A 26,397-nucleotide genomic window follows, 5' to 3' on the forward strand; every position below is an offset into this window, starting at 1 on the left:
GCCATTAAAAACAAATCTTTCTTTTTTAGTTAACGACCCTAATTCCAATCCATCTTTATCCTCAGCCTTTAAGGAAGTTATGCTTTAGTTTCCTTATTTCATCAATAGATGGCGCTAATAGCTTGAATTCTTTCCAGTCAATCTTATTTTCTCCCCATATTTTATCTCGTTCATTTGCACTTAGGCAGCTGATGCAGATGGTTCTGTATTTGAGCCATGGAAACTAGTCCTGCAAAATTTATAAACATTACACTGATTCTTGTTGTTTAATTTCTTCAATAACATAAACCTGTATTTATTTTTTAATATTTAATTATTATCATTTTAATTATATTCAATTCATAGCTTATCCAACTGATAACTTATTGTAGACGTTTCAAGAATTATTCTAATTAGTAAAAATGTTTCTAACGGCATATATTATGTAGTTGGCACAGAGTACTTTAGAATTTAATGAATAACTAATTAGAATTATTTTGAAAAATAAATTAAAATTATTAAGAATTTTTTTTTATTATTTTTAAACTGTTTAGTGTTAAGTAGTTATAAACTGATTAAATTTGAAAATTGATTTGATGATACTTTCCTTTGTGATGAATGATAACATTCTGAAAAATGGCTACTTGGAAAGCCGTAAGGAAAGTAAATTAAACATCTTATGTTTCACAAAACGATGAAGATCTTTTTTATACAACCAGGCAACAAATATCAGCACCTTTTAGCAATTCAATGCTCATAATATTAGTATCTTTTGCTTATAGAATGTTAAGTGTGCAGGAACTAAAGCCGTATCTGTAAACCACTCGTGTTTCAATGAAAGTGAAGGTTAGATTAAGTTCGGTAGCTGGAATGAAAAAGTACACGAGGGCTATCTGTCAACGGAAAACAAGGCCTTCATGGAAGATGCTCTCAGAAAAACTGGCTCACATTTACGGTAAACATGGAGAAAACCATAAAAGCCAATCATGCAGCCGGCCAGTTCTGTCGGGATAGAGCCCGGGTCGAGCTGCCAATATTCAGCAGTATTATTTCATTGGTACGGTGAATGAGAGTGAAAGGTTCATCAATGGAAAAATCAGAAATTTAAATTTGTCTCTTTTCGTTAGTTTTTAATAGGGCATATTTTCACGAAGACTGTTTTTTTCTACAAATCAAGTCTCTATTGTCATTTCCAGGAAAATGCACAATGCATAATCTACTGTAATAAAACATAAATATTACTTCTACCTATAACTATAGCAAAATTAAAAAATATATAGTCTCAAAACTGCAGAGTATAGTCTAACACCTCAAAGAAGATTGCATTTTTATGCAGGTTAACAAACATAAATTAAAAATTTTTATTAAAAAAAAAAAATTTTTTTTAATGAAATCTCATTTTACTGTTCAGGTTCCAATCCTGAAATAGTTTTAAGCTAAACACTATCAAAAAGCCTAGTAGTTTAAAACTGAATCCGTCAGAAATCCCAAACTTAAAAATTGGCATATATTTAAAATGAGTTATTCGTAATAGCAGTGGTAAATGATAAGTTAGTTTGTATGCTTACGGCACAGCACGAAAGGGCTATCCACCTAAGGGGATAGATGTCTTCTTGGAGGACTTCCTAAGAGGAAATGACCTTATATCTACTTTAAGCAGTGGGAAAACCACAAAAGCGCCCGTGCATCTACCCGCTCACTGGGATTTGTGTGCTCACTGGCTGTGCTATAGTTTGATTTTATTTGATTATGGCAAAGTTCGCGAGTGCTATCTGTCTTTGTGGAAGAATTTCTAAGGAAAACTAGTTCTTATTCAAGTTGCACAGAAGAAAACTATAAAAATGACCATGCATCCATCCCCATAAGAATCACACCCAAGTCGAAATACCATTCTTCAGCGACTTTACCGCTCAGCCCTTGGTGAGCCCTGACAAATGATAGGAAAAGGAAGTTATGATATTAGTATTATTTTCTTAAACATCTCCTCTAAGACAGTCTTAGTTAATAGCACCTGATTTAATAAAAAAGGCACAATTTCACTTTATCGGTATACTATGCGTAATAAGAGGTAGATGACTAATGGCTATATGTATAAGTGGACGAAGCAACGCCATCAATTAATAAATAACGGACATACTGAAATAATTATCAATGAATTACTTATATGAAAATTTACGAATTTAAATAGGATGATTTTGGCAACTGCCAGACTAATAGACGTTACTCTAGCGGCTCATGAATTTCTTATAATCTGGCAAAACACAATGATTGTATCTTGAAATTGACACTTTGGTGTATTTTGCAAAGATATTAATAATTCGCAACAGGATTTGGTATAACGTGCATAAATTTCAAAAAGACTATAGTTTCGAAAGTTAAACAGAATTTTCTTCTTCAGTTACAGAAGCGTAAATATTGACAACAGAGAAAAGTGCTTACACAATAACAACTGACGAAAATTTCAAGATAATTCCACCTAAAAGACAGCAAAACAAAACCACTTATTCCACCTAAAATCTGAATTAAAAGCAACTAGCAAATAATTTTCTGTAAAGCTACTGATAAAGGAGGATTAAAACTGGAATCATTAACCAGAACCGAAAAATTCTTATGAATGTGACCAGCAATGCCTACCATTTAAAAACACATCTTCTCGTTTGATAAATTAGATTTCCTGGAAAAGTTTTCCATTCATAAAAACCTATCGGTTCTGATTAATGATCCCAGTTTCAATGCCTCATTACTATCAGCTTGGCTTTTGTCAGTAGATAGCTCCAGTGACTTTGATTTCCACGTCTCTTTAACTGGAACTTTCTCAAACTTTTTGTCCTTTGGTATCAGGTCATCATTTTCACTCCTACAGCTGAGAAAAGAGGTTCTATTTTACCTTCAAAACTATAGTCCCGAAAATTTATTCAAGTTAGGGTGACTCTTGTTGCTAATTATTACTGTCTTTAAAATTTGTTCTTCGGCCTGTTGTTTTTGTGATAACATTAATTAATAGATGTTGCATCGGCAAATTACAAATTATTTATATTTTAGTGCGTCGTAGCGACAGCTCTGCTTTTCTCTAAAATTTAATGTTAATTACAGGCAGTTTCATATGCTGTTAAAATTGTGTCGTATAAATGAGACATTAATTTAAAATAAGCTTACTTACTTTTAAACTGAAAGTAATTTTTGTAAAATAGCATGATCGTTTAATCAAATTAAAACTGAACTTTAATTCGGAATTAACTAATTTAATTCGGAATTCATTCAAGTTAAAATAATTTTTGAGCCAAATTGCTTCCTAAATACGAATTTATATCGAAACTTTAGTTGAACTATTTTACTCAGTGTGGGCTACGAAAAAATAATCCGTTTTCAATACCGGCGCCAGGTCTTTGGAGGCAGGACTTAGAGCCCTTGTTCTACGTCCACCGATTGTCCATCTGTCCAGTAACTTGATATCGTTAAATAAAGCAATATTCTAGCTTTATTTTGTCTTCCTATTCATCCCCTACTCTGAGAAATTTCGTATTCATTTTGTCATACTATCGCTGAAGGTGGACTATTTTTTACGTGGCCTAAGCTGTAGTATTCAGATAGGAAGTATAGATTCAAAACCTGGCTTAGAAGGATTAAATAAAATAACAATGAAATTTTTATTATTAAATTCAAGTTTGGAAATGAAAAAAATATACAAAGCGTCTTAGAATAAGAAAGAAGAGGAAACACTTACTAGTGTTCAATTCACGGGACACAAACAAAAATGCTGGCAATAACCTCACGAGCTCATTAGCCGTAGCAGAGACACCAGCAGGGTTATGTGCAGTGGCTTTATTCAGCATGCTGTACACTGTAGATAACCTTAAAATAATGTAAAATCGATTATAAACCGATAATATTTAACAATGCAAACGATTCCTTATTAAGTAAATAATGTATGAAGGTAGAAACATATTTTATTTAATCAAAATAATACCGAAAATAGTCATAAGCTATCATTCAAGCGTGTTATAAATAAAATATTTTAAAAATTATCTCACTTACGTAGGTTGTTAAAATAAAATTAAAACAAATTCGATCGATAAAACAAATTCATCGTTAGTGATTTGCGAGCTGAAGGTCATCGGTGGGGAAGGGTAGGTCGGTAAACATAAATAGATTATTTATAACTAAAGGGCATTAGTGACCTTAGATTTTGAGTAATGCGATATTTTGTGTAGTAGCAACACTAATCAAATTACTAATAAATGTTGATGAAACGTAACACAACAGCCCAAATATTTTTCAAAAACTCCAATAAAGACATTTCTAATATATGTAATAAGAAAATATCTCGTATAAATAATATTAGCGTATCGATGTAGCGATTACATTAAAAAATGCCAATAATTCCGCCCCAAACTGATATTTTATAAATCAAAAATGCACCAGGAGATTTTTTAATAAAAAACACAAGTATAATCAGCTAAGGAATCTGCTAAGGAATATTATTTAATTTTTATCTTCCGTCAGTCTGTCTATCTAATTTAATTATTTTCATAACTAAATTATATTTTTTAGGTTGATCAAACGAAAATTTCGAATATTTAATTAAATTATGTTTGTTTAGAAGGATCAATCGAAATATTTCAAATATTATTCCTTGACTACGAAAATTTGCGAAATTTCGTGAGTTTTCTCTAGATAGCTATGTAAATTATTTTATAATGCTTTTCAAGATAAAAACACTGCACGACATATAATCCGTTTCTAAATTTATGAAACTAATCCTGAACGAATCAACTGTGCAGAAAAGCTGAAATGCGACTAATATAGTAATCATTTATTAGTCGCTTCTTTAATTGATAGTACATAAGATAACTTTCACAGTACCCAAATCCTTTATTGTGAAATTAACCGCCAGCATTAAAGAAATAGACACTTACATTTTTTGCAAATCAAAATTGGATAAGTTCATCTGCATAAGAGGACTCCCTCTGAAATCCTTTGCCACTTCCTTTACCCGAGAAATCGAAGTAAGCACCCACTTTTCTTTTAGCTAATTAAAATAAAACAGAGAAAAATTCGTCAAATTACTCTTATTAAAAAGTATAAAATGTCAAAAACACAAAAGAATAACTAAATTTATAAAAACTTACGTCATCAGCTTGTTTAGATACATCTTCCGAAACCTTTAAAGTATTTTCATTCGTCGAGTTTGATCCATTATCAACTTGCACCAGAATATCTGAGAAGGGGAAAAAAGATTCAACAGATTCTGTACCTAGTCCTGTACTATATGGCACTATATAAACTTTTTATCACTCACAATAACATTACAAATGAACATAAAATTTATGAATTAAATAGCCTATAAATAACATTTATTAGATAAAAATATTCTATTTTATTTTAAGTCAAATTTAATTAAACAGCGTTAGAAATTATTAAAATTAAATTATTTAAATTATGAAACGCGAACTAATTATTTTTAAAATGCTTCCTTTGTTAAGCATTTGCAGACTGATGAAATGAAAAATAAAAGAATTATTTTTATGCTTTACCAAATGGCAACACTTCATGCGCAAAGATGAGAGGAAGAAATATGAAACAGCTTCTTTCGCGCAGTGACAATACTTGCCTAAATGAGTTGATGATTTATGGCATAGTGCGTAGTATGCTGTGTAGTTTTAAATCATCACTATTTCAAACGTATATAGCATTAAAAAACAATATCTGAAATTTTATTTGGTATGATGGATTTCGATTGGTTGAGCGGATATGCCGCTCAACCAATCGAAATGAAATATCGAGGAAGTTTCTTACGACCACCCTGATATATATTACAGTTACATATTTCATGCAGAACTTCAATTATCAATCGGTCTCGAAAGCGCCGTTGTGATAGATAAAAGAAAGACCAATAATAGAAACTTCTGCTACTGTCACCTAGAGGTATACAGACAATTGAATAATGCATTATTCAATTATAATGCATAATTACCATTATTCACTTATATGGTTACCATTATTCAATTATAATGCATAAGGTATCGAATAATGCATTCTATAACACGAATACAAATTAAGATACGATTTAAAAATTGGTGACATAATAGCCTCTTATTAAGTACAGTAAAATAAGTTTAAAACAAATCTAAATCAGTATGGTAAATATCAAATACCTACAACGCTGTTTAATTAAATTTGACTTAAAATAAAATATATCAGGATCTTTTTTTATTTATTGTAAAAACCGACAAATATATAATTCTCTTTGTCCAAACTATTGGCGGAAGTAGCATTTCACGGGCATAAAACTTGCAATAATTGAATTTGGCTGCTAGAAATCATTAGCGTATTTTGTACAAAAGATACAAATCGAAAAGAGTTCACTCGGAGCAGCGTTCGTTGTGTTGTAGTGCCAAAAGAACTACAAAATTTTCCTGTCATTAGGCGCAATATCACATTTTTGAGCAAAGCGAGTTTGACGAAAGCAGTTTTGGTTTCTGTGACCGCCACAGCTCCCAGATTTCTCGACTCCGATTTTTCTCTTATCAAGCAAGCTGTCCGAAACAACGCGGCAGCCAGCTTATTACCGATCCAAAAAAAAAAAAAAGAATTCTACCAATGCTTCTAAGAATATCGAGAGTTTTTAAGCAAGTGTGTGTGTGTTCCAAAAAACTTTGGAAATACAAAGATAACAATTTTCCATATTTCAAACGGAACAGATTCACAATTATTTTAGGCTAAATATTTTACTTTATGAAAATGTATACGATGCAAGGCCTAGCCTATAAAACATTTTTTTTCGATTAGTTAATGCTATGTGTCATTAAAAAAGCAGTACACAAATAAAATGTATTTTCCGAATTTATAAACCAATGAATATGTAATATCCGAATGTATAGACTTACGTTAACTGCCTTTTCAGATTGTATAAACTGCATTTTTATGAAAAGCCTGTTATCCGGCGATTACCAAAATTGCAAGCTCATTTATAATAAAAAAATATTCGCAATGCAATATTGCATTCTTTAATACAGCAGGTTGAACCTTTCAGTGATAAAACAAACTTTTTTGCTGCGTAATTCACCTTTTATCTTGTTATTATGTGTTTGGATTCATTTATCTAGAGGAATTTGTATTGTTTCAGTGGCCTGACTGGATATACAGACTGACTGTTAAATGAATGATGGTTAATTTTACACAGTATATAGAAAAATACCAGTTCTTCATGAAATTGATGGAAATTCTGAATAAATATTTTTCCGAATGTGCAAAATATTTTTATTTAGTAATCTAATTATCAGTGTTTTCACAACTTATGGAAGGGGCGTAAAAATATTTTACCATTATTATATTCCTAGTAATTCTTGTCCACATAGGACCTTGACCATTCAATAACTAAGAGCAGAAATTACGCATATATCGGTTTTATGAAGAATTTTAAAATTAAAACTAAAATTATTTGGATTATCTCTCTCCTGCTTATAAACCGAAGCAAATACCCCAGTGTAAGCATGAAAAGAAATAAAACAATGATCCTTCCAGTGCCTTCGGGAGATAATAAGAAATAATATAATCATAAAAATTTCAAATATTATCATATTAAATTATCGATCCCTTCCATTACCTAATTTTGCTCTGCTTTCTAAACAGCATTTCGTCATTCACGAAAAAGCATGCTTTCTCATCTATGAAAGTCTAAAAATTCATTAATATAATTCATTTGACATCCTTTCATTTAATTGTATCAAATATATTTGATACAATTAAATGTATGAAAACAATCAAATATAAGAAATCATTGACGATGTTTCATCACCAGATTCGAGCAGTACCAATAATTAATTGCATATTTCAAACTTTGGCTAAAATTTTCGGACCAATGCTAAAAGTAGCAGAATTCTTCCTAACTTTAGCTTTGTTGTTATTGACTTTGTTGTTTTTCTTCTACAGAAGATAATAGACTACCGAGGGATCTAATCAACGAGCCGTAAACTGTATTTATTTACTCGCACCATAAACGTGACAATATATACATACGTGCAAGTCAAATACTCAGATTAATTAATATATCCGTTGTCTGTTTACCTTTTAGTCCTTGAATTGCACATTCAGCCGCAGATATTAAGTCGTCGACACTTGTTTCATTCTCTGTTTGATGCGGGCTTAATAAACCAGTTCGCCTCGGATTTGATACACTAATTAAAAATAAATAAATAAATAAAAACAATAAAAGTGTTTGGGAGAAGAAAAATCATTAAATAAGTAAGTAAACCTTAATTCTAAAAATCTCCAACTGCGGTCTAACATCTCAGGGATTATTTTGAAATTTTGTCATTAAATAAGCAAAAAAAAAAAAAAAAAAAAAAAAAAAAAAACAATATCTAGTGTTGTTAACTAAAAATTAACACTATATAACTTCCTTGTACGGTCTGTTAAATTATCTACATTTCTTACTGCACTTCACTGAAATTCGTTTCCTCAAATTATTCTAACGTCAACTCAAGCTGACTCGATCCCTCAAGCCAAAGTTAAAATGGCATAAAAAATTACAAGTTTTGAAATCAAATATCCCAGTCAACTTTTGTCGTACGGGAGTCGATTTCTTGTATTTATGTATTTTTATAATGACTAAATATTAACAAACAAAAACATTCTCAGATATTAGTATAGGAACCGGGAGATCAAATTAAAAGTTTTGGATTGATTTCGTTATTTGTCAAAAATTAATTTTTGTTAAAAATTTAACACTCAGAATATGAATATTTTTTGTCATTTTAAACACTTCTGTAAATGGAAGCAAATGACTAGTCCAATGATTGAGAAATTATAGGCCGAGTAAGGGGGTGGAAAATCCTTTTTGCACCTATTTTACAATCCATTTTGGGATAAAGAGTCCTTTCTTTATTCTGTACATATATGTTTTCAAACGTCACTCAAAAATAATCTTCAAGATGGATTTAGGAATGGCCAGAATGGGTATTTCCATTGAAATATGATACCCGAAATTTTTCGCGGTTACTGTACTTCCTTTACTTTTAACAAGGAAATAAAAGTTAAATCTTTGTTCTTAAAAGAAACAAATGTCATCTTTAAAAAAAAAAGAAGAGTGGAGAGAGAGAATTTCGATGTTAAATGCTACGATGTTTGTTTCTGCATTTTATTTCTTTAAAATTATATAAATATTTAAGTAAGGAAATTCTGAGGAGTTCCCTTCCATTTGAAAAGGACAGAGGGAGTACTTCGCATTTTCCACATCTTCAAGTAATCAAATAACCTAATAACTCTTCAATATTATGTACCCTGATTCTTCAATATTATGTACAGTATTCCTTCTAATGTCATTAGTGATGCTTTAACCATTTTACTGTTAATTAAGACACAATAACACGCCGAATAAATACTAATTCAAAAGTCAAACAACAAAAATCAGCGTTATATTGTTTTAGGAGATTATAAAAATTCTGTTGTCATTCCCTTCTTTCCATCAATTAGCTATAAAGTTGCACATATTTTGCAGAAATTTAACTTTCAGGTTGTTTATTCTCCCATCAATAAAATTCCGAGTTCCATACTCAAGGACCCCATTCCGGATATGAATTCCTTGGGTATTTATAGGATTCCTTGCCAGTGTGGTTTAATTTACATTGGCCAAACTAAGACAGCCTTAAAACTTCGCGTCAAGGAACATGAGGCATATGTTAGAAAAAAGGAAACACAGAAGTCTTCTGTTGCTCAACATTGTTGGTCCGAAAATCACACGTTCAATTTTTCTGCTGCCCAAATTATTTAAAAAACATCTTCCATTGGAGAACTGGATTTTCTAGAGGCATTTCACATTCATAAAAATCTTTCTGTTCTAGTTAACGATCCTAACTCCAATCCAATTTGCCTGCGGCCTTTAAAGAAATTATGTTTTAGTTCTGGTTTCACCAAAAGATGGCGCCACTTGCTTATTCTTGTCCAGGCTTTCTTATCTTATCTAATCATTATTTCCTATCTTGTTCATTTGCGGTTTTGCAGCTGAGGATGGTGGTTCGGTAAAACCATCGAAACTAGTCCTGTGATAATTTTGTAAATATAACGCTGATTTTTGTTGTTTGACTTCTGAATTAGCATTTTACTGCTGTTCATTGGTGTGCTGGAAGAGGAATTTATTTCTATCATCCCCCATTATATTCAAAGCTTAAATTCAGTCAGATACCGGCTGATTTATTTCTTAGTTTTTGTTTTAATTACATCCAGAAGTCAGGATACAGTATTTTATTATTTACTATTTATTGAATTACTTATTAAATTTTTATTTATCTCTTTACATTTTATGAAATTTTAATTATTTCATTATCCGAATCGTCAATTAGTTAATTATTTTAATAATTAAATTTTAATTTTTTTCAACTATTAATGATTTTATGAGTCATTTTATTTATACATTTATTTTTTCCTCTTTCCTGATGGTCTTCGATAAGGCTCCGGCATTTCTAATTTTAGAAATTAAGCCCTGATGAAGATATTAAGTCGTTCTTACTACGAACTGTTATTAATTACTACATTTTATGTTGATAATTTGTCAATGAACTGAATGGAAAATAAAATACATTATTATTATTATTATTTTCATATGGATAATATCAAATTGATCTCAACAGCATATATTGAAAGTTCTTGAAATGCTTACAATCTTGATCACAAGATGGCAGCACTAAAAATGCTTACTTTAAATGCCTTCCTTTTAAATGGCGATCAAATAATTTCACTAGAAAGTATACTACGCATTGCTATACGTATTTTTAATTCTCTTAGAGAAATAAAATTTATCAAAAAATTGTTTCCATTAATTAGTCTTTCCCGTGCACTATTGAAAAATAAAATCATTATTCACAAAAGCTTTGTTCTTTTAATTATAACTAAAGCCAAAACATGGCAGCACGATCTCAAAATTTTTAAAGGCTCTGTACACAGACTGCTAAGATTTCAAAGAAAATAAATAATTTATGAAGACATCATCGGAGCGCCACACTTAAAATTTTCTTTTATATTTGGATTTTAGATACTTTTATTTTAATTATTAAACATATCATTTGATGGAAACGAGGAGGTTTTTCAAAATTTGAAGACAGGCCCGATGAAAATGTAAATATTCTTTGATTGGAAGTTATTGGTTGAGGTACAGGTACAAATTATTTTCTAACATGTTTTATTATTCATTTTGTATCTATTACTATATTTATAAAATCCTTATTCATTTTAATTCAGTACACCACCACAAAATAGGCTATTACGAGTTCGTAACTAATGACGTGTGACGTCAGTAATCCTGTTTAGTTTGCCAGTTATACACGTTTACTATTCGATGGTCTTTTTTAATGTGCTTCAATTGCTTCAAAAATGTGCTTCAAATTTTCCATGATTCTCTGGAAATTTTGAAGCACATTTTTGAAATATCTAGTCTGCAATATCTTTCCAAATGGTATTATTTTAGTAGTGCTTCAATTTGAAGACTAATTAAAGTACCTATAACAAAGCAACGCAAATAACAGCACTTTCTACTTTATGCACTAATTTTCAAAATACCTTTGCTAGAGGCACACACGATATCTATCAAATGCCTTATAATACCAGCGAAAAATAAAGTATAATATTAATATAAAATTAATATAAATATAAATTATACAGATTTATTTTTCGATTATCTTTTTCAGTTGTCCAATAAAACATTTTCATGAATCTCTAGAAATTTGAAGCACATTTTGGAAATATCTGGTGGGCAATGTCTTTCCAAATGGTATTATGTTAGTAATGCTTCAGGTTGAAGATTACCTATAACAAATCAACGCAAATAAAAGCACTTGGTATTTTAAGCACTAATTTTCAAAATTTTCGAAATGCCTTTGCTAGAGGCACACACGATCAAATGCCTTATATCACTATTGACACTATCAAATGCCTTATAATACCAGCGCAAAATAAAGTGAGGTTAGGAAGCATAAGGTATGATTTCATCGGTTCAGATATTTTGTTGAGTGAATCTACGCTAGTGAATAATGGGCTTATTAAATTTTGTAATATCAAAAGCATCCAACAAATTTCTCGGGAAACATGTGACATTTTACTTACATGGAAAATTTTATTTGAAGGTAAAAAATATTACCATAATAAATAAGCCAGTCCTAAGGAAGCTGAAATAATCCTTTTAACAAATTTACACATGGATTCCCGACTGGAGATAGCAGCTTAACTACTTAAGCAGAGTTCAAAGAAAGATGCGGCTGATATGAGTAACATTAACTTTTTCAGAATCTTCAGGATAGAAATAAATTGCCTGACATTTGAACAGAAAGTTCTGTACAGTGGTGTTACTATTATTTATAAAAATCGGTCATGTAGTTATTTATAGTATATCCTTCTAGTTTATTCACAGGAATCTTAATTAAAGAAAGGTTTGTAATTTCGGTTAAATAAATAAATAAATAAAAAAATATGTAGCCGCAGATCTCGCAGTGATGAACGTCAAACTTTCAGCAAAGATTCCGAAGAACTCGTTAACGACGAGTCATTGACCCTTGACTGCTGTTAGAAACGACGTATCATTGACATGATACAGTGCACCTACCATCAGCAGCGGAAATAAAATCTGATGGTTATGTATCTATGAGAACTAAAGACATGAATTTTACAATTGACCTGTTATGTAGTGTATACAAGAAGCAGAGTTAGAAATAATGGCGTTGACTTCTTATATGCGTAAACAATTTATTTTATTTATGTTATTCTTTATATAAAAAACTCTTGTAATAACACTATAATAACTATTTATAGAACACTTATATAAAATAACAATTACACAAGTACAGATAAATGAACTTTTAAAAGATTAATTTAAGCTGATTAACTTAGGTTATGATACTTATTAAATAATTAGATTGCACTGAGAAGATCAATTTTAAATCATCGAGGATAAATAAAGAAATTTTGCATCACTGAACGGCAACAATGTGTATTTGTGTAAATATGATTTTATCGTTAAGTGAAAGCAATAAGACCTGCAATCCATTTAAGTTTCTTCAAAAAATAAAAAAGAAATATATTAAATTATGCAATGCGTTAAGTAAATCACTGTCATTCAACTTACTTGTCTTCGTTTTCCCATCTCTTGATATTGTGCTGAATTTCGGAACTCGTTCGCTGACTGAATATTCGTCGAATTTTGTCAGAGGGAAACTGCCATTCATCACCTTCATAACCACTTGATCTTCGCTAAAAAAGAAAAAAAAAAAAAAAAAAAAAAGAAAAGAAAAAAGAAAGTTGATATAACGTTTTAATGTTTGATTTTCTGAAACGTACTGAATCACAAAAGCAATTTGTATTAGTATCGGATAATTTTGCGGATGATATTATTTTAATTTAAGCAAGAAAATTCAAGTTACCCATATATTGGAAAAGTTGAAAGTCCTTGTCTAGAAAGAGAATTTTACTTTGAACAGTGAAAATGAATGAGGACATTAGAAGAGCAAAATAAAAGATTAAATAATCTTTGCTGTTGCCAAATGACAAAGCCAAATTTTTACCGCTTTATAAAAATAGAAGAGAAGAATCCTAGTTTTAAAAACTCCAGTATTTGTTCAGAATTTCGTTTTTTAAGTTAAAATGTTATAAATTTGTAAATATCAAAACATTAGAAAAGTGTATTTCTATTACATATATACATAGAAAGAGAGGAAAGCTTGCAAATTATTTGTTACCGAAAACATTTATAATCGGTAAATTCTATTTTTAGATGTTGATAAAAGTGTAAACAAGAAGCGGAGTTAGAAGTTTTTGTAAATCGATCTTTTATAGATGCTAGAAACCTATTTTATTTACAACGCTAATTATATAAAATAATACTTACAATAAAATATTATTAAGCGCTTCTGATAAAATGAATTTTTTCGATAATTCCTTTATACTGTAGTCAGCAATGAACTTTTAAAATACCGAAGATAAATTATGATCCTAAGCACCGTCGATTAATAGCAGCATGTAGCGTTGTACAACGAAAAACATTTTAACGCAGCCAAACAAGTCTCAGAAAATATTTACATGATATTTCTTTAATATAGAATATAAAGCAGTTAATAGCTGCAAGAATTTTTCGAGTTATCCAGTCTGAAAAACAAGTACTAAAAAATGACAAATGTGCACTTTCAACGCTTAAATTTGCACATATTTTGCATTCATGATCAAAATTCTTTACCCTTAAAAGAATTATATAAAGGGTCTAAATATATATCTGCCATCTGAAAATAGAGAAACGTCTTAAGTGATGTAAGATTAAGATAGACCTCATTTATCAGTTGCACCTGATGTTTAAGGTATTAATTCCAGGTAAACAATACTTTGGAAATAAAAAATTTGGATTCCAAGTAAACAATAAAAAGTCCTTCTTCAAAAAAAAAAAAAAAAAAAAAAAAAAAAAAAAAAAAAAAAAGATATTGTGTTGGTTGCTTAATAACATATTTTGTGAAAAGAAAGAAAATGCCTTCACTAGATATTATTGAATTTCAATGAGCTGAATTTGAAGGAAGCAAAATAATTTCCAGTTAGAAAGATTTCCGCCAAATTGTGCTTGAAGCACACATAGGCATACGTGCAACTAATGTAAACAAAGATTATTATTTATTAGGGAAAAATGCTGCTTTCAGTGGTCCATTAATAAAATACTTTCTTTTTATTTACTAAATATTAAATTTTGTACTCGTATTCGCCATTTTTTGCTTTTATTTCAGCGTCATCTTTACGTATTCGTCGAAGCAAACTAAAGATATTCTTAATATTATCTCAGCACGATTTTATTTTCAATATAAACCTCGAATCTAACGAGATCTGACATGAAACGAGTTCACATTTCACGAGGTCTGTTATCATTCGTTCTATTAATAGCATCTTCCTCTTACTTTTAAAAAGCGAGATTTACAGACTGGTTTTGTGGATCATTTTCCCGCAGTGCCGAAGGCAAAGAAGTGACATAGAAAGTTGAAAGGAGTTCTTTCCTTCTTGAAAGAATAACAAATGAGTTTTCGATTCTTTAAAAACATAATAAATCATAATGAGTAACAGTAACAAATGATATAATCATCTGTACCTTAGAGATGCTAACAAGAAGATAAATAATAAAACTTTTTATTATTAACGCTAGAGTTTTCATCAGAAGATAAGAAAAAGAAACCAGTTTTGAGGCCATAGCCCTTGACTGCATGGTGATACATTTGACTGTATGGCCTTTTAACACCTCAAAGACTTGTTATTATTTTCAATTAGCAAAAAAGTCCAGTACATTTAGAAAGAGCCAGACAATGCATAAATTTTTCATTTATTTTCTATATTATAAAAGTGCTTGCCTTATCATGATTGCAAAACTGATTACTTAAAAAGTCGTGTTCTTTAACAACATTTTGCAACAACTGTTATTTTATATCCTCAGTATCATAAATAAAATGGATTTTTAACTCTTACAATTTTTCTGATAGTAAAATTTCGAAATCTATTTCTCTTGTGTATAACTATCGTTTGCTTCCAAAATAAATTCCATTGGTTAGTAGGAAATTTTATTTTACATTTTTGGTTTCAAATAGTAGAATACTCTGTGATTATTATGATAGATTTCTCTTTATAGCATTTTGTAGAATGATTAGGTTTGTTTGGAGAAAGACACATGAAAAATGAGCAGTTCTGTCACCGGATTCAAATTCCTAAGCTTTTGATTGTCAGCCAGACGTTCTTTCGATTACACTACGAAGGCAGGCTGTGAGGAGAGAGAAATTACCTTATATTATGTACCTCCACTTAAAGAGCAACTGGGGAGGAGGGAACTCAGTCATCAAGCCCACGCGGTGAAGAATTATCGTCTATGGACGCCATTAACTCATTGGTTTATTTTGGAGCAGGAAATATGTAAAATCTGCTGTGCCCTCCCCAAGATTCGTGCCAGCCTGACATGCTTCGAGTTACACTACGAAGTTACGCAGTAAGGAGGGGAAAAGTTATTGATATAAAAACTGATACCTATTTATTGTTCAATGCCGCAACAGAACAAACTGCAAGGAACAGACGTCAATCTCACTGAAGTTAGAACGGTTGATGCTTATCTTCGATTTATTGTTGTTGTTGTTACCAGTCTCCCTTGTCTGACAGAAGGTTCCCGACTTACCGCTTAAAGTTACGCTCCCAGCTTTGAGAAAGGTCATACCGAGTGGAAGGTCCAAGGTCTCTCCCCCCTCTTTCTCGACCACAAACTCTCGAGAGGACGTTCTGCTCACCGCATATTTAGACTGCTCGCAGAAACACTATGCATTTAAAAACATCCATGCTTTATCCGGGATACGAACCCGGACCTTTTTGGTACCACAATCACCGTCGCTGACCCCTATCCTGGTTGGGCGGCTATCTTCGGTTTTCATTCTAAAATTAATTTATTTATATCGACACTGAATGGAAAAGAATTTGGTAATTTAATAATACCGTTCGTTATTAAAAAGGATTGTATTTCCTCAGAAGATATATTGTTATATACAAGTCACTTGTAAAATTTAAAAGAAAATTTTAATATTCTCTTCCAAACATCGAAAATTTGAATGTGTCAGCATCTTATACAACCGCTGAACTACGATATATCTGACCTTCATTATTACTATGCAAGAAGAGTTGATTGCATAGTAAAGAAGAAGATTAAAGAACAATGCTCAAGTATGAGTCTTACTTAAAATTAAAACACATGAGTACGCTAAGTTTTCGATTCTGAAAGTCATCTGCGAGAAACATCCCAAAATAAAATTTTTTATCAAACCAACATGATTGCTATCTCCGTCTTCTTATCTATCGAAAGCAGGCTTTTATGAAGCGAATAATTTCTATTAATAAATAAATTAATTAAATAAATAAAAAAGTTGAATATTTTATAACAATGTGATTTAAAAATTAAATTAAGCATTTTTGCCTCAAATATTTTTTTAAAAAATTACAGCCATACATAAAACGCAGACAACGCATTAATTTAAATCGAATATTTGTGCAATTAGAATCTGCGATTTAGTTTTTGAAAACTATTTTAGATTCGAAAATTATTAATCATAATAATACAAAAAATAATAAAATAGAAATCTAATAAAAATTTTTTTTTCAAAACTTTTATTTATATTCTTATTATTTTTAGCTTAACATTATTTGTGTGAAAATATTTGTATTATGATTACAAGGTATGCAGTATATTATGAAGAAAAAGGTAAGGGTTTCAATGAAGAAAAGTATTCTTTTAAAGGGGGTCGATACAAAAAAGGGTTGAGAATCCTTGCTGTATTACACAAAAATGGTAATGCCATACCTGAGCTATCACCTTTGAAATCCTGCAAGCGTAATTTTGCAAAGCTTTAGTATTTTTCCAGTCGGCAGTGCTGATATTCTTCAAAAAATATTCAGGATCGCACAGTCTTCGACCACTTGGTTGCCGATTCACATTTTTGCCAGTCTGGGATGCACAAACAAAAAGGACACGTCAAAAATTTAAAAAGTACGATAACAAAAGACTTCAGACCATTTCGTGTTATTTAAATCATTTTAAAATTTTTATTATTTAAATAAGTGTTTAAAAAATATAATGTAATTAATAAATTCGACAAACAAAACGCGATAAATATATAAGATCATCGAAAAGGCTAACGTTTGAGAAACTAAAAAATCTGTATTAAGGTATAGTAGTATGATGTGAGAAACATTTTTATAAATTGCAATAATATGGCAAACGCTCTTGAAAATTATCGATTAGATACGTTCAATTGGAAATAATAAGCATTTTTTATTGTGTTACTGTTAAATATATTATTAAATATAAGAAAGAATTATGTTATTTGAAAATTATGTTACTTTATTAAGAAATACATTTATTCATTCAGTCAGTTCGTTAATTAACAGAAATATTATCTGAAACAAAAGTTAAAGTTATTGCATCACGTCGTCATTTAAAGTTATTACATCACGTCGAGTGGCAATGCTCTGGAATCGAAATATTTGCCAGGCCGCATGCAAAATGATAAATGCCCGTTCTTAAGTTTTTTTTTCAACGCCAACACTCAGTGTAAAGTGGCATGGATGAAAGAAGCATCACAGCATATTAATCACCATTAAGCATTAAACAGCAGTAACCATCTCCGCACCTTTTGGAACGCTTTTAATGACATTTGTAAAACTCAAACCGAAGGAAACAGGTGATTGCTGATTCCATTGGTCACCGGTGTGTGACAAATCAATAGTCTGGGCAATGCAATGTTTCATGCAGTAGCACGTGAATGATAAATACATGGTAGCGTAACGTAATACGACGGAACGAAAATCTCTTTCAGAACTAATGATATTTCTAATCTCAAAAACCACGAGGTTTGAAATCTAGTAATTAGAGACCTTTCGCACTGAAATTGATCGCTGTAACTGCATTTTACTAGAAATGTGAAAATAAGATAGAAGAGGTATCGGATGATGCAGCATCCAGCATGAATATTACAGAATTCATTGCTTGTTTTTTTTTTTTTTTTTTTTTTTTTTTTTTTTTTTTTTAAGATTGAGCGTAATACTCTTTCGACATAATATTGACTTTTGGGAGTGAGAATTTAAAAGCAGAACCATATATCTCGAGGCAAAACATTTTGTCTAGCAGATGTAATAATTTGCAATAATTAAAGTAATATATGCCATAATTTGCATATATTACTTCACTTTATTACCCTCTACAAATTCACTCATACACTTCTTTAAATTTAGTTTGGTTTGGTTTATTTAATTACGGCAAAGCACACTAGGGCTATCTGCCTAAGGGAAGGGATGCCTTCGTGGAAGATTTTCTAAGGGAAATTGGCTCAAGGAAAACCACGAAAACGCTCATGCAGCCAGACCGTTCGTGGGATTCGAACCTCGGACCGAACTGCCAGTTCTCAGCGACTTTACCGCTCGGCCGCTGGTGGGCTTCTTTAAAATTAACTGATTTTTTATTCCTCCTGTACTTAACATAGTATTTGAACACAGCTATACACTTATTGTACAATAAAGTACAATATTGTATAATAAATACTTTATTGTACAATAAAGTGAATATGCAAAAAATATGCAAACATTTTTTTTTAATTAATTTGAAAGCTTTCAGATTTTATATTACGCCCGAAGAGGCGTTTTTTAACGTTTTTGTGCTATCTTTATTTATTAAATATAATGTTTTACGTACTCATACCATAAATTTCAGTTCAACAGCAATATCGCAAAATAATTTTAAAATGAGCATATCTTAGAATTTCCGATACCCAGTCTCGCGCGCTGGAGAGAATTTCTTTTCCGTGCAGTGTTCCATTGCTCGCTTTTAAATTGTTGAGCTTGTTAATCAAAAATTCCTTAAATTTTTACAAAATATGAAATCGATAATAAAATAAATTTCAAATTCCAAATTCGGGCTTCCAGAGGACCGTATTCCGTGGAAGATTACGTTATTCATAATTTGACGGCTCTAGGTACCGTTGCTTTATCACAATGCGATAAACATACATACATTTATGCAGTTTCTTCATTATTTAATTTCTTTAAATATTACACAGGGGCCTAATATTTGGCGGCAACAATTTGAAAAGTGAACCGACATTTATAGTGAACCAACGCAAAATGTCAAGACGAAATTGTCCAAATTGCCCTTTGGGACTCATTCTCACAATTTTTGGTATGAATTACGTAATGACTAAAAGTAGAAAAAATGTATTGCTAGTTGTTCTGCAATTCTACCTTCCGTCATTTATAAGTAGCTTTTGAGTCAAGGAAAAGTGTACATATTCCACTTCTACGTCATGGTAGGGCGTTTACTAACAAGGAAGGATTATCAGCGTTGAATTCTCAATATCTTTCGAAAACAAGCTGCATGAATCTGCTCTTCTAGTGATAAAAAATTAGCTACAAACTGCTGTAACTAAGTAAAGAAAAATTATTGAAATATATCAAAAATTTTCGTTGCAGCGCTGCTTAACTGTCTACTAAGATTTTAAAATGTTATTTTCCACGTCTCCAAATTACCGATTCTTGTAACAATTAGGATTGCTTAGATAAGTACTCGCGAGCCGTCTGCTTAACGGTATGGATGTCTTTGTGGAGGACGTTTTCACGGAACTGACTCGTATCCATGTTACACATGAAGAAAACCACTAAAATTCCTTTTCATAGGAAATATAAAATAAACGGCTGGAAAGAAAGTAATTTTAGCTTTTTAGTCTGAAATAAAACTCAATTTTTTCCACAAAAAAATTAACTTTAATGAGCCCTTCCAGTCTGTTCGATGACCATTTTTCATTCTTCTGATAACTTTATAAGGTATTTCTCCGCCTTCTTAGTATGCCTTCGTGGTGTGGTGGTCTGCACGCTGGGCGCTTATTTCAGAGGTCCGCGGTTCGATTTCTGGCAAAGACGCTGCTAATTTTTCATGAATCCTTCATGATTCCGCGCTCATAGAAATTCTAATCTTCATCAGCAAAAAAACTCAGTGAAGTGCGATTTGAGGTCATCGTTATTACTTAAATTTCTACCATTTCAGAAATTATATAAACTGAAAATAAATGGATTCCGATGGTGGTAAGTCGTGGCCTTTATGCGGAATGACATCATTTCCCAACTAAGTCCAATAATTTCGTACATATGGTTGAAAATGTGTGAGGCCTCGCATTACCGAGGTGGAACGCGATTCCTTTGCGATTTGCCAATTGAAGCCTTTTCCCTTTGTTTCCTGCAATTGCATAAGTTATTGGCAGCAAACACCTGAGTTAGTTGGCCACTTAGTTGCTTTGGAGCAGCTCAAAATACACAACACATTTCTAATCCCACCAAACTGACGGCATGATCTTTTTCTGACGCAATTTGGCTTTCGATATGATTTGTGCTAATTCATCATGCTTGGATCATGATCTTTTTCAATTGTTGTTATAGTAGACTATCAATTTTTCATCACCAGTGATAATTCGTTTCAGAAAAAGGGTCGATTGCGCCACGTTTGAAATGCGTAATATAAATACTCTGTTGTGTTCAGAGAACTTCACATTAACATAAAACAATTTTATCGCATTTTAAAATTCGTTAAGTGAATTTCTTTCAATTCCTGCGGAACCCAAATATCGAGCTTCTTAACAAGTCCAAGACATCTTGCGAGATTTTTAGTTGCTGTCTGTGGTACATTTAATCTTTAGGAATCTGAGAAACTGATGCAGAAACCGTGGGAATATTCTATCAAATATATAACACATTCATATTTGATAATCTAAACAGAAATATTTTAGGTAATTGTTCGACAAGAAGGCAAATGAATCAATTTTGGTAATGAATTTTCAGGCTTTTTTCACCTGGGAGAACATTTTATTAAACGATGATATGTTGACGGAACAATTGGAAAAGGTTAAGCATAAGCACAGTGCAGGATTTATGTGTAAGCTACACAAGCTATAGATTAGGGCCCCCACTTTCTTGGGGGCCCCACAAAAAAATTAAAACATAGTATAGGTATAGTACAACAGATTTATAAAGGGCCCCATATCTCAAACAGCTTAGGTATAGCAACCTTATCAAGTCTAAATCCAGTTCTGCATAAGCGTCGTGTAAACAGCAAAATTATTATGATTATTCATAACTAAATGCGGTGTTACTAAATTAATAATTGCGGTGTTTTTTCGCAGTGAAAACGAAATTGTTACAAGTAAACAAATTAAAGTACATTTTTATGACAGGATACTATTTGCTAGCTGTACTTGGAATTAATAGTTACAAGTTATAGAGACATTAGATTATTTTGATGCAGGAAACGTGAAAAATGTGTAATGCCCTCGTCGGGACTCGAACCTGGACCTCTCGAATGAGTGGGCTACCGTTACACCACGAAGATATGCAGAAAGGACGGAGAAAATAGCTTTTAAAGTTATTTCGAATACTTTTTTTATTCTCAAAAAAGTATTAAAGGAAGCTTTTCAGTTTTATTCCCGACTTGCAGCAATACTGGTATGAACTTTGTACACACGTAGATAATTTTAGTGAAATTACATGTGAAATTTTAGTTATTTTTTTGTATAATGCACCATGAAAATCTAAAGAGACGATGTTTTGCCGAAAAAGCAAGAATACAAGGGCAAGTCTATTTAGCATTGAGTAAAGGTCTATCTCGTTAAATCGGCGAGATATCCCAAAGCTGGGAACAGTTTCTGGGACTGTTGTCGCCACATTTGTCGAGAAATCGCCAAAATCACTAAACTTGGCGAACATTTGGAGACATTTTGGTCCGGTTCCTCTATAACTGCAATTGGTATTGCAATTGAGCAATAGTAATCGATGCTCTGCGTAACTGTAACCGTATCCGACCCTCATATTCTTTCCAGTAATTTTAAGAAGTAGTAGAGATTTCCCGGCGGCCGGGGAAAATCTATATAAGACCATGCAGAGCATTAGAGTAGTAGTTTGTATTTCAGAATTGAGTTCAGTGTACCGAAATATCCGTATTAGCTTTGTTCTTTAAATGCGCTTTGCATTGAGATTGTATTTAACCCTTCTTAACAATTTCAAGAGTAGTTTTTGATTATATTTTGTGAAAAGTTGTACGAGTACTTTTGTGGAAAAATTCCAGAACTGTGAAATGTTACTTTTGACAAAATAAAGTTTAGGAAGCTTTAATCAATTCTGTATGCATTCAGTCTATTACGAACGCGCACGCGCAACAATAGTACATTTGTTTGTCTCCGTAGATAAGAAAGAATTGCTTTTCTGATAAAAAATAGATTAGCAAAATTTTTACCTTTAGTTGCTGATTTTCTAAAATGGTCAGTATCCATAAGAAGAAAGTATTAGTAAATTATTTCTACGTTATTTCAATGAGCTAAACAAAATATTTATATTTGTATTATTAAACCTGAATGATCATTCGTCAGGTTTAATAACCAATTCAATGAACCATTCATCAGATTCATGAATTAAATTATTATAAATTTTAGTCTGATCATGTTGATATTTTGATTTGGTCATAGAATTTCGAAGCATTCGATTTATAGAGTTACTTACCGGTGTTGCTTCTTGAGCCACATTGAGAAGTACGGCTCCTAAAACATCGCTTAGATGGTCAATGAAATTTGATGAGGTTTCGATTTCCAGTGATCTGGTCAATTCTGTAAGATAAGAATTGTATACATGTGAAATTTTTACATAAATGTTACTTAACTTTTAACTTTGCAGCCAGTATTGCCGCTTGCGCAGCGTAAAATATGCTTGATACTCTAGAAACATCCACAGTAGATTCTTTCGAATTGTTTTAAGGCATTACATTACAATACAGTATATTATACTTTCCTTTATCAACCGTATGTGTCGGAAAATTTTACTAGAATACAAAATTCTACAATGCCACCGCGCTGTTGACTATGAACTCACAAGGCAAAGGTGTTCTCTATAGAATTTAATTGTGGATATTTATTGAACTTTACTACACCATCTCATAAAGGTAACCAAGGATCTTTTCCATCAGCTTTGATTTAATTTTATTTAAATAATCTATCAAAATGATATCATTTCAGATACATTTATATGCTTAATATCAACAATTAATAAAATAAAATTATTTGATCCTAAACAAGCTCTTCACAATAAGAGAGAGGACAATACGAAAACTGTTCAATGTTTTCAATGTGAGTGATCTATAAGTATTAAATCTAAATTCGATCGATCACTGATGACCGAATGGGCATGTGGCGTTCCGACAGATACTTCAACTTCTATTCATGAGATGGCGCCACGTGTAAATCCAGTTCTTAATCGGAGCAGCAAAGCGACATCTTTATTCACTCAGACTTCTCGTCACACAACTGTACGCGAAGGTAGCATGAACTGTGTTCCGAGCCCTGTGTTGATCTCTGCAATGTAATTTAAATTGTAATTTAGTATTTAATATATTCTTTTGTTATAGGAGATTGTCTACTCTTATTTCCTTTAGTTATATCATGCATTAAGCACACACGACCACCAAAGGCACAATACTTGGTGCACAATAAAGACAAAAATTGTTAATGTAAATGGGTGATATATGAGTGGTAACGTAAGGTTCTGAAACTTTGAAAAGTCCCATTTAAGATGTTTCCAACATAAAAGCGTAAACAATCCCTCTTATCTTGATCGATTTGAGAGTTTCTCATGATTGGTCAGTACTTAAATTTATATTGGATATCCCCCCTCCGAGTTGCAGTATTAAATGCATTTTTTAACCTATGCTTAGCTGGTTATATTTTTAAATAATAATGCAGTACTCACCATCGACTATTTCGACAAGAACCGTGAAATATTTGAGAGCACTCTGAATATGTTGAACCTTCTGATGTGGCATCAATCGAACGACGTCCACTCCCGTCTCGGCCACTTCCAGTACTGTATCCCTGAACGAAATATTATGACTCAATATTGTAAATCGTGTAAAAGAAAAGCAAAAAATATTTTATACTGAATATTATTACACTATAATCTCGATTTTGCATCATTAACCAACTAAGGACCAAAGCGTTTTCCCCCTCCTCACGTGCACCTTTATCGTAAACTTACAATAACCTCCCCATCATCGAAATAGAAAGTTAACATAGTTAAGAGTGAACGAACTTCAAAAACACTCCTAGGAATTAAAAGAAAAGAAATTGGATAAGGAGTCCCAGTACGGACAGAAAATGTGGTTTCCATATAGTGATTGCTTTGTTGTTATCATCATCCTTGAATTCTGATCGGGACAGACAAGATAACAGACGAATTTTAAAAATTCCTCACACCACAGCCCCCTTCAGATACGGGCAGCGCGATTAACATAGATTCTTTATTAGCTTAGTATATAGCACAGATAATAATGATGATTAAAATTGAAAACTGGTCGTACTGAAGTTACTCAGCTTGCTTATTATTACTCGCATTACAAAATTAATGTAAATAAATTCTCAGCAGTATCTAACTGCAATACGATAAATATGAAGCATTTTTAACATGAACTACTGGCATCGATTTTCCTTAATTTCTATTTTCTTGCATGGAGAGACTGTTTGATTTTTTATTGTCTTACATGGATATAACTTTCTGCTAAAGTTCTACCTAATAGTACAGGAAATTAAAAAAGCTACCAAGAAAATTATTATTGTCTTACATGGATATAACTTTCTGCTAAAGTTCTATGTACTAAGACAGGAAATTTAAAATGCTACCAAGATAAGTATTCAAAATTAACATGAAATTCTGTCATTATTGAACTTGGGCAGTAAATTTTAATGGAAATATTTTTTGTCTAGTTCTAAATATTTGTATTATGCTGTATGCCTTGAAATAGTATTTTAACTTTTTATTGTAAATATAGTAACAAACCAATCATATTTTATTCTATAGTATGGTATTTTTTAAAACCAAAAAGTTTTAATTAGGGTTATAATTTTTATTTGGATTTTGTTTTAGTTATTTATTTTTTAATTTGCATTTTGCTTAATTCATTCTGCCCACTGGATTCTTTCAGTGGCTGAAAGATAACGTAAACTTTTTTTAGGACTCGTCTTTCATTTATTTGCAACTGAAGAAAGCGAGAATTTTCAGTTGCTAAAATAAAACTGAACCCCAACAACATACTGTTTTATTTGTACTCAGTAAATTGTGAGGGATAATTTCGTTCCCATTGTATATAGTTTTAGACAGAAAATTATGATCATAATTGTTTTCATATTTAATTAAATATTATGCACATTTTATGTCTGGTGAATTAATTAATTAAAATATCTAAACTACATCTGTTATAAAAAAGATCACTGAAATAATTCTGTCCTCCTGTTATTGTTAGAATTATGATGAGAAGCAAATGAAACAAAAAATGCTGCATAAATGGAAATGGATATGAATTATATAATGATTATTATTATTTTCAGAAAACGTACGTATATTCTTCTTTTTACTTGTTTATGAAGAAAGAAAAACGAATGATGAATTTACTTAAATTTCTGAAAATCTTTTTAAATCACAAGCGTTTTCAGTCTATTTTAGAGTTCATATAATTCTCATTAAAACAAATTATTAAAAGTACTCTTAAAGTGGAAAGGCTTGTCAATTATTTACAATTCATAGAGTGTTCCTAACAATAACAAATGAAAAATATCATACTTTTTTTAAATAATTAAGTACATATTCAGCCCCATTCTGTCTCGATAGCAAATGAATAATTTAATTATGCGCAAACATGGCACATCTGTTAAATTCTCATTTATGTAAAAACGAGGGCTTTTGAACGATCACAAGAGATAGTAATTAGCAATCTTTTTTATTATTTCCGGAAATATAATGTAAATACATCTATTATTACAGTTTCTGGTTATCTCAAAATTATTTACTTTACTCAATATTATTTACCTA

General features: G+C 31.3%; 1 protein-coding gene across 1 annotated transcript in view; it reads right to left on the bottom strand.

Moving 5' to 3' along the window:
* The window catches only part of LOC118197423 (uncharacterized), a 235,726-nt gene that overhangs the window by 167,988 nt on the left and 41,341 nt on the right, over positions 1-26,397 (bottom strand). Inside the window, exons 11-18 of the mRNA XM_085820180.1 lie at positions 24,286-24,407; positions 23,047-23,150; positions 17,318-17,461; positions 13,091-13,215; positions 8,047-8,156; positions 5,109-5,197; positions 4,896-5,008; positions 3,704-3,831 (exon numbers count right to left, since the gene is read on the bottom strand). Of these exons, the coding sequence (XP_085676306.1) occupies positions 3,704-3,831; positions 4,896-5,008; positions 5,109-5,197; positions 8,047-8,156; positions 13,091-13,215; positions 17,318-17,461; positions 23,047-23,150; positions 24,286-24,407 (935 nt within the window). The remainder of the gene's footprint in view (positions 1-3,703; positions 3,832-4,895; positions 5,009-5,108; positions 5,198-8,046; positions 8,157-13,090; positions 13,216-17,317; positions 17,462-23,046; positions 23,151-24,285; positions 24,408-26,397) is intronic.

Source organism: Stegodyphus dumicola, chromosome 7, assembly GCF_044657685.1.
Source record: "Stegodyphus dumicola isolate Sdum_Otavi_A_Nest chromosome 7, ASM4465768v1".
In the NCBI taxonomy this organism is placed as follows: domain Eukaryota; kingdom Metazoa; phylum Arthropoda; class Arachnida; order Araneae; family Eresidae; genus Stegodyphus; species Stegodyphus dumicola.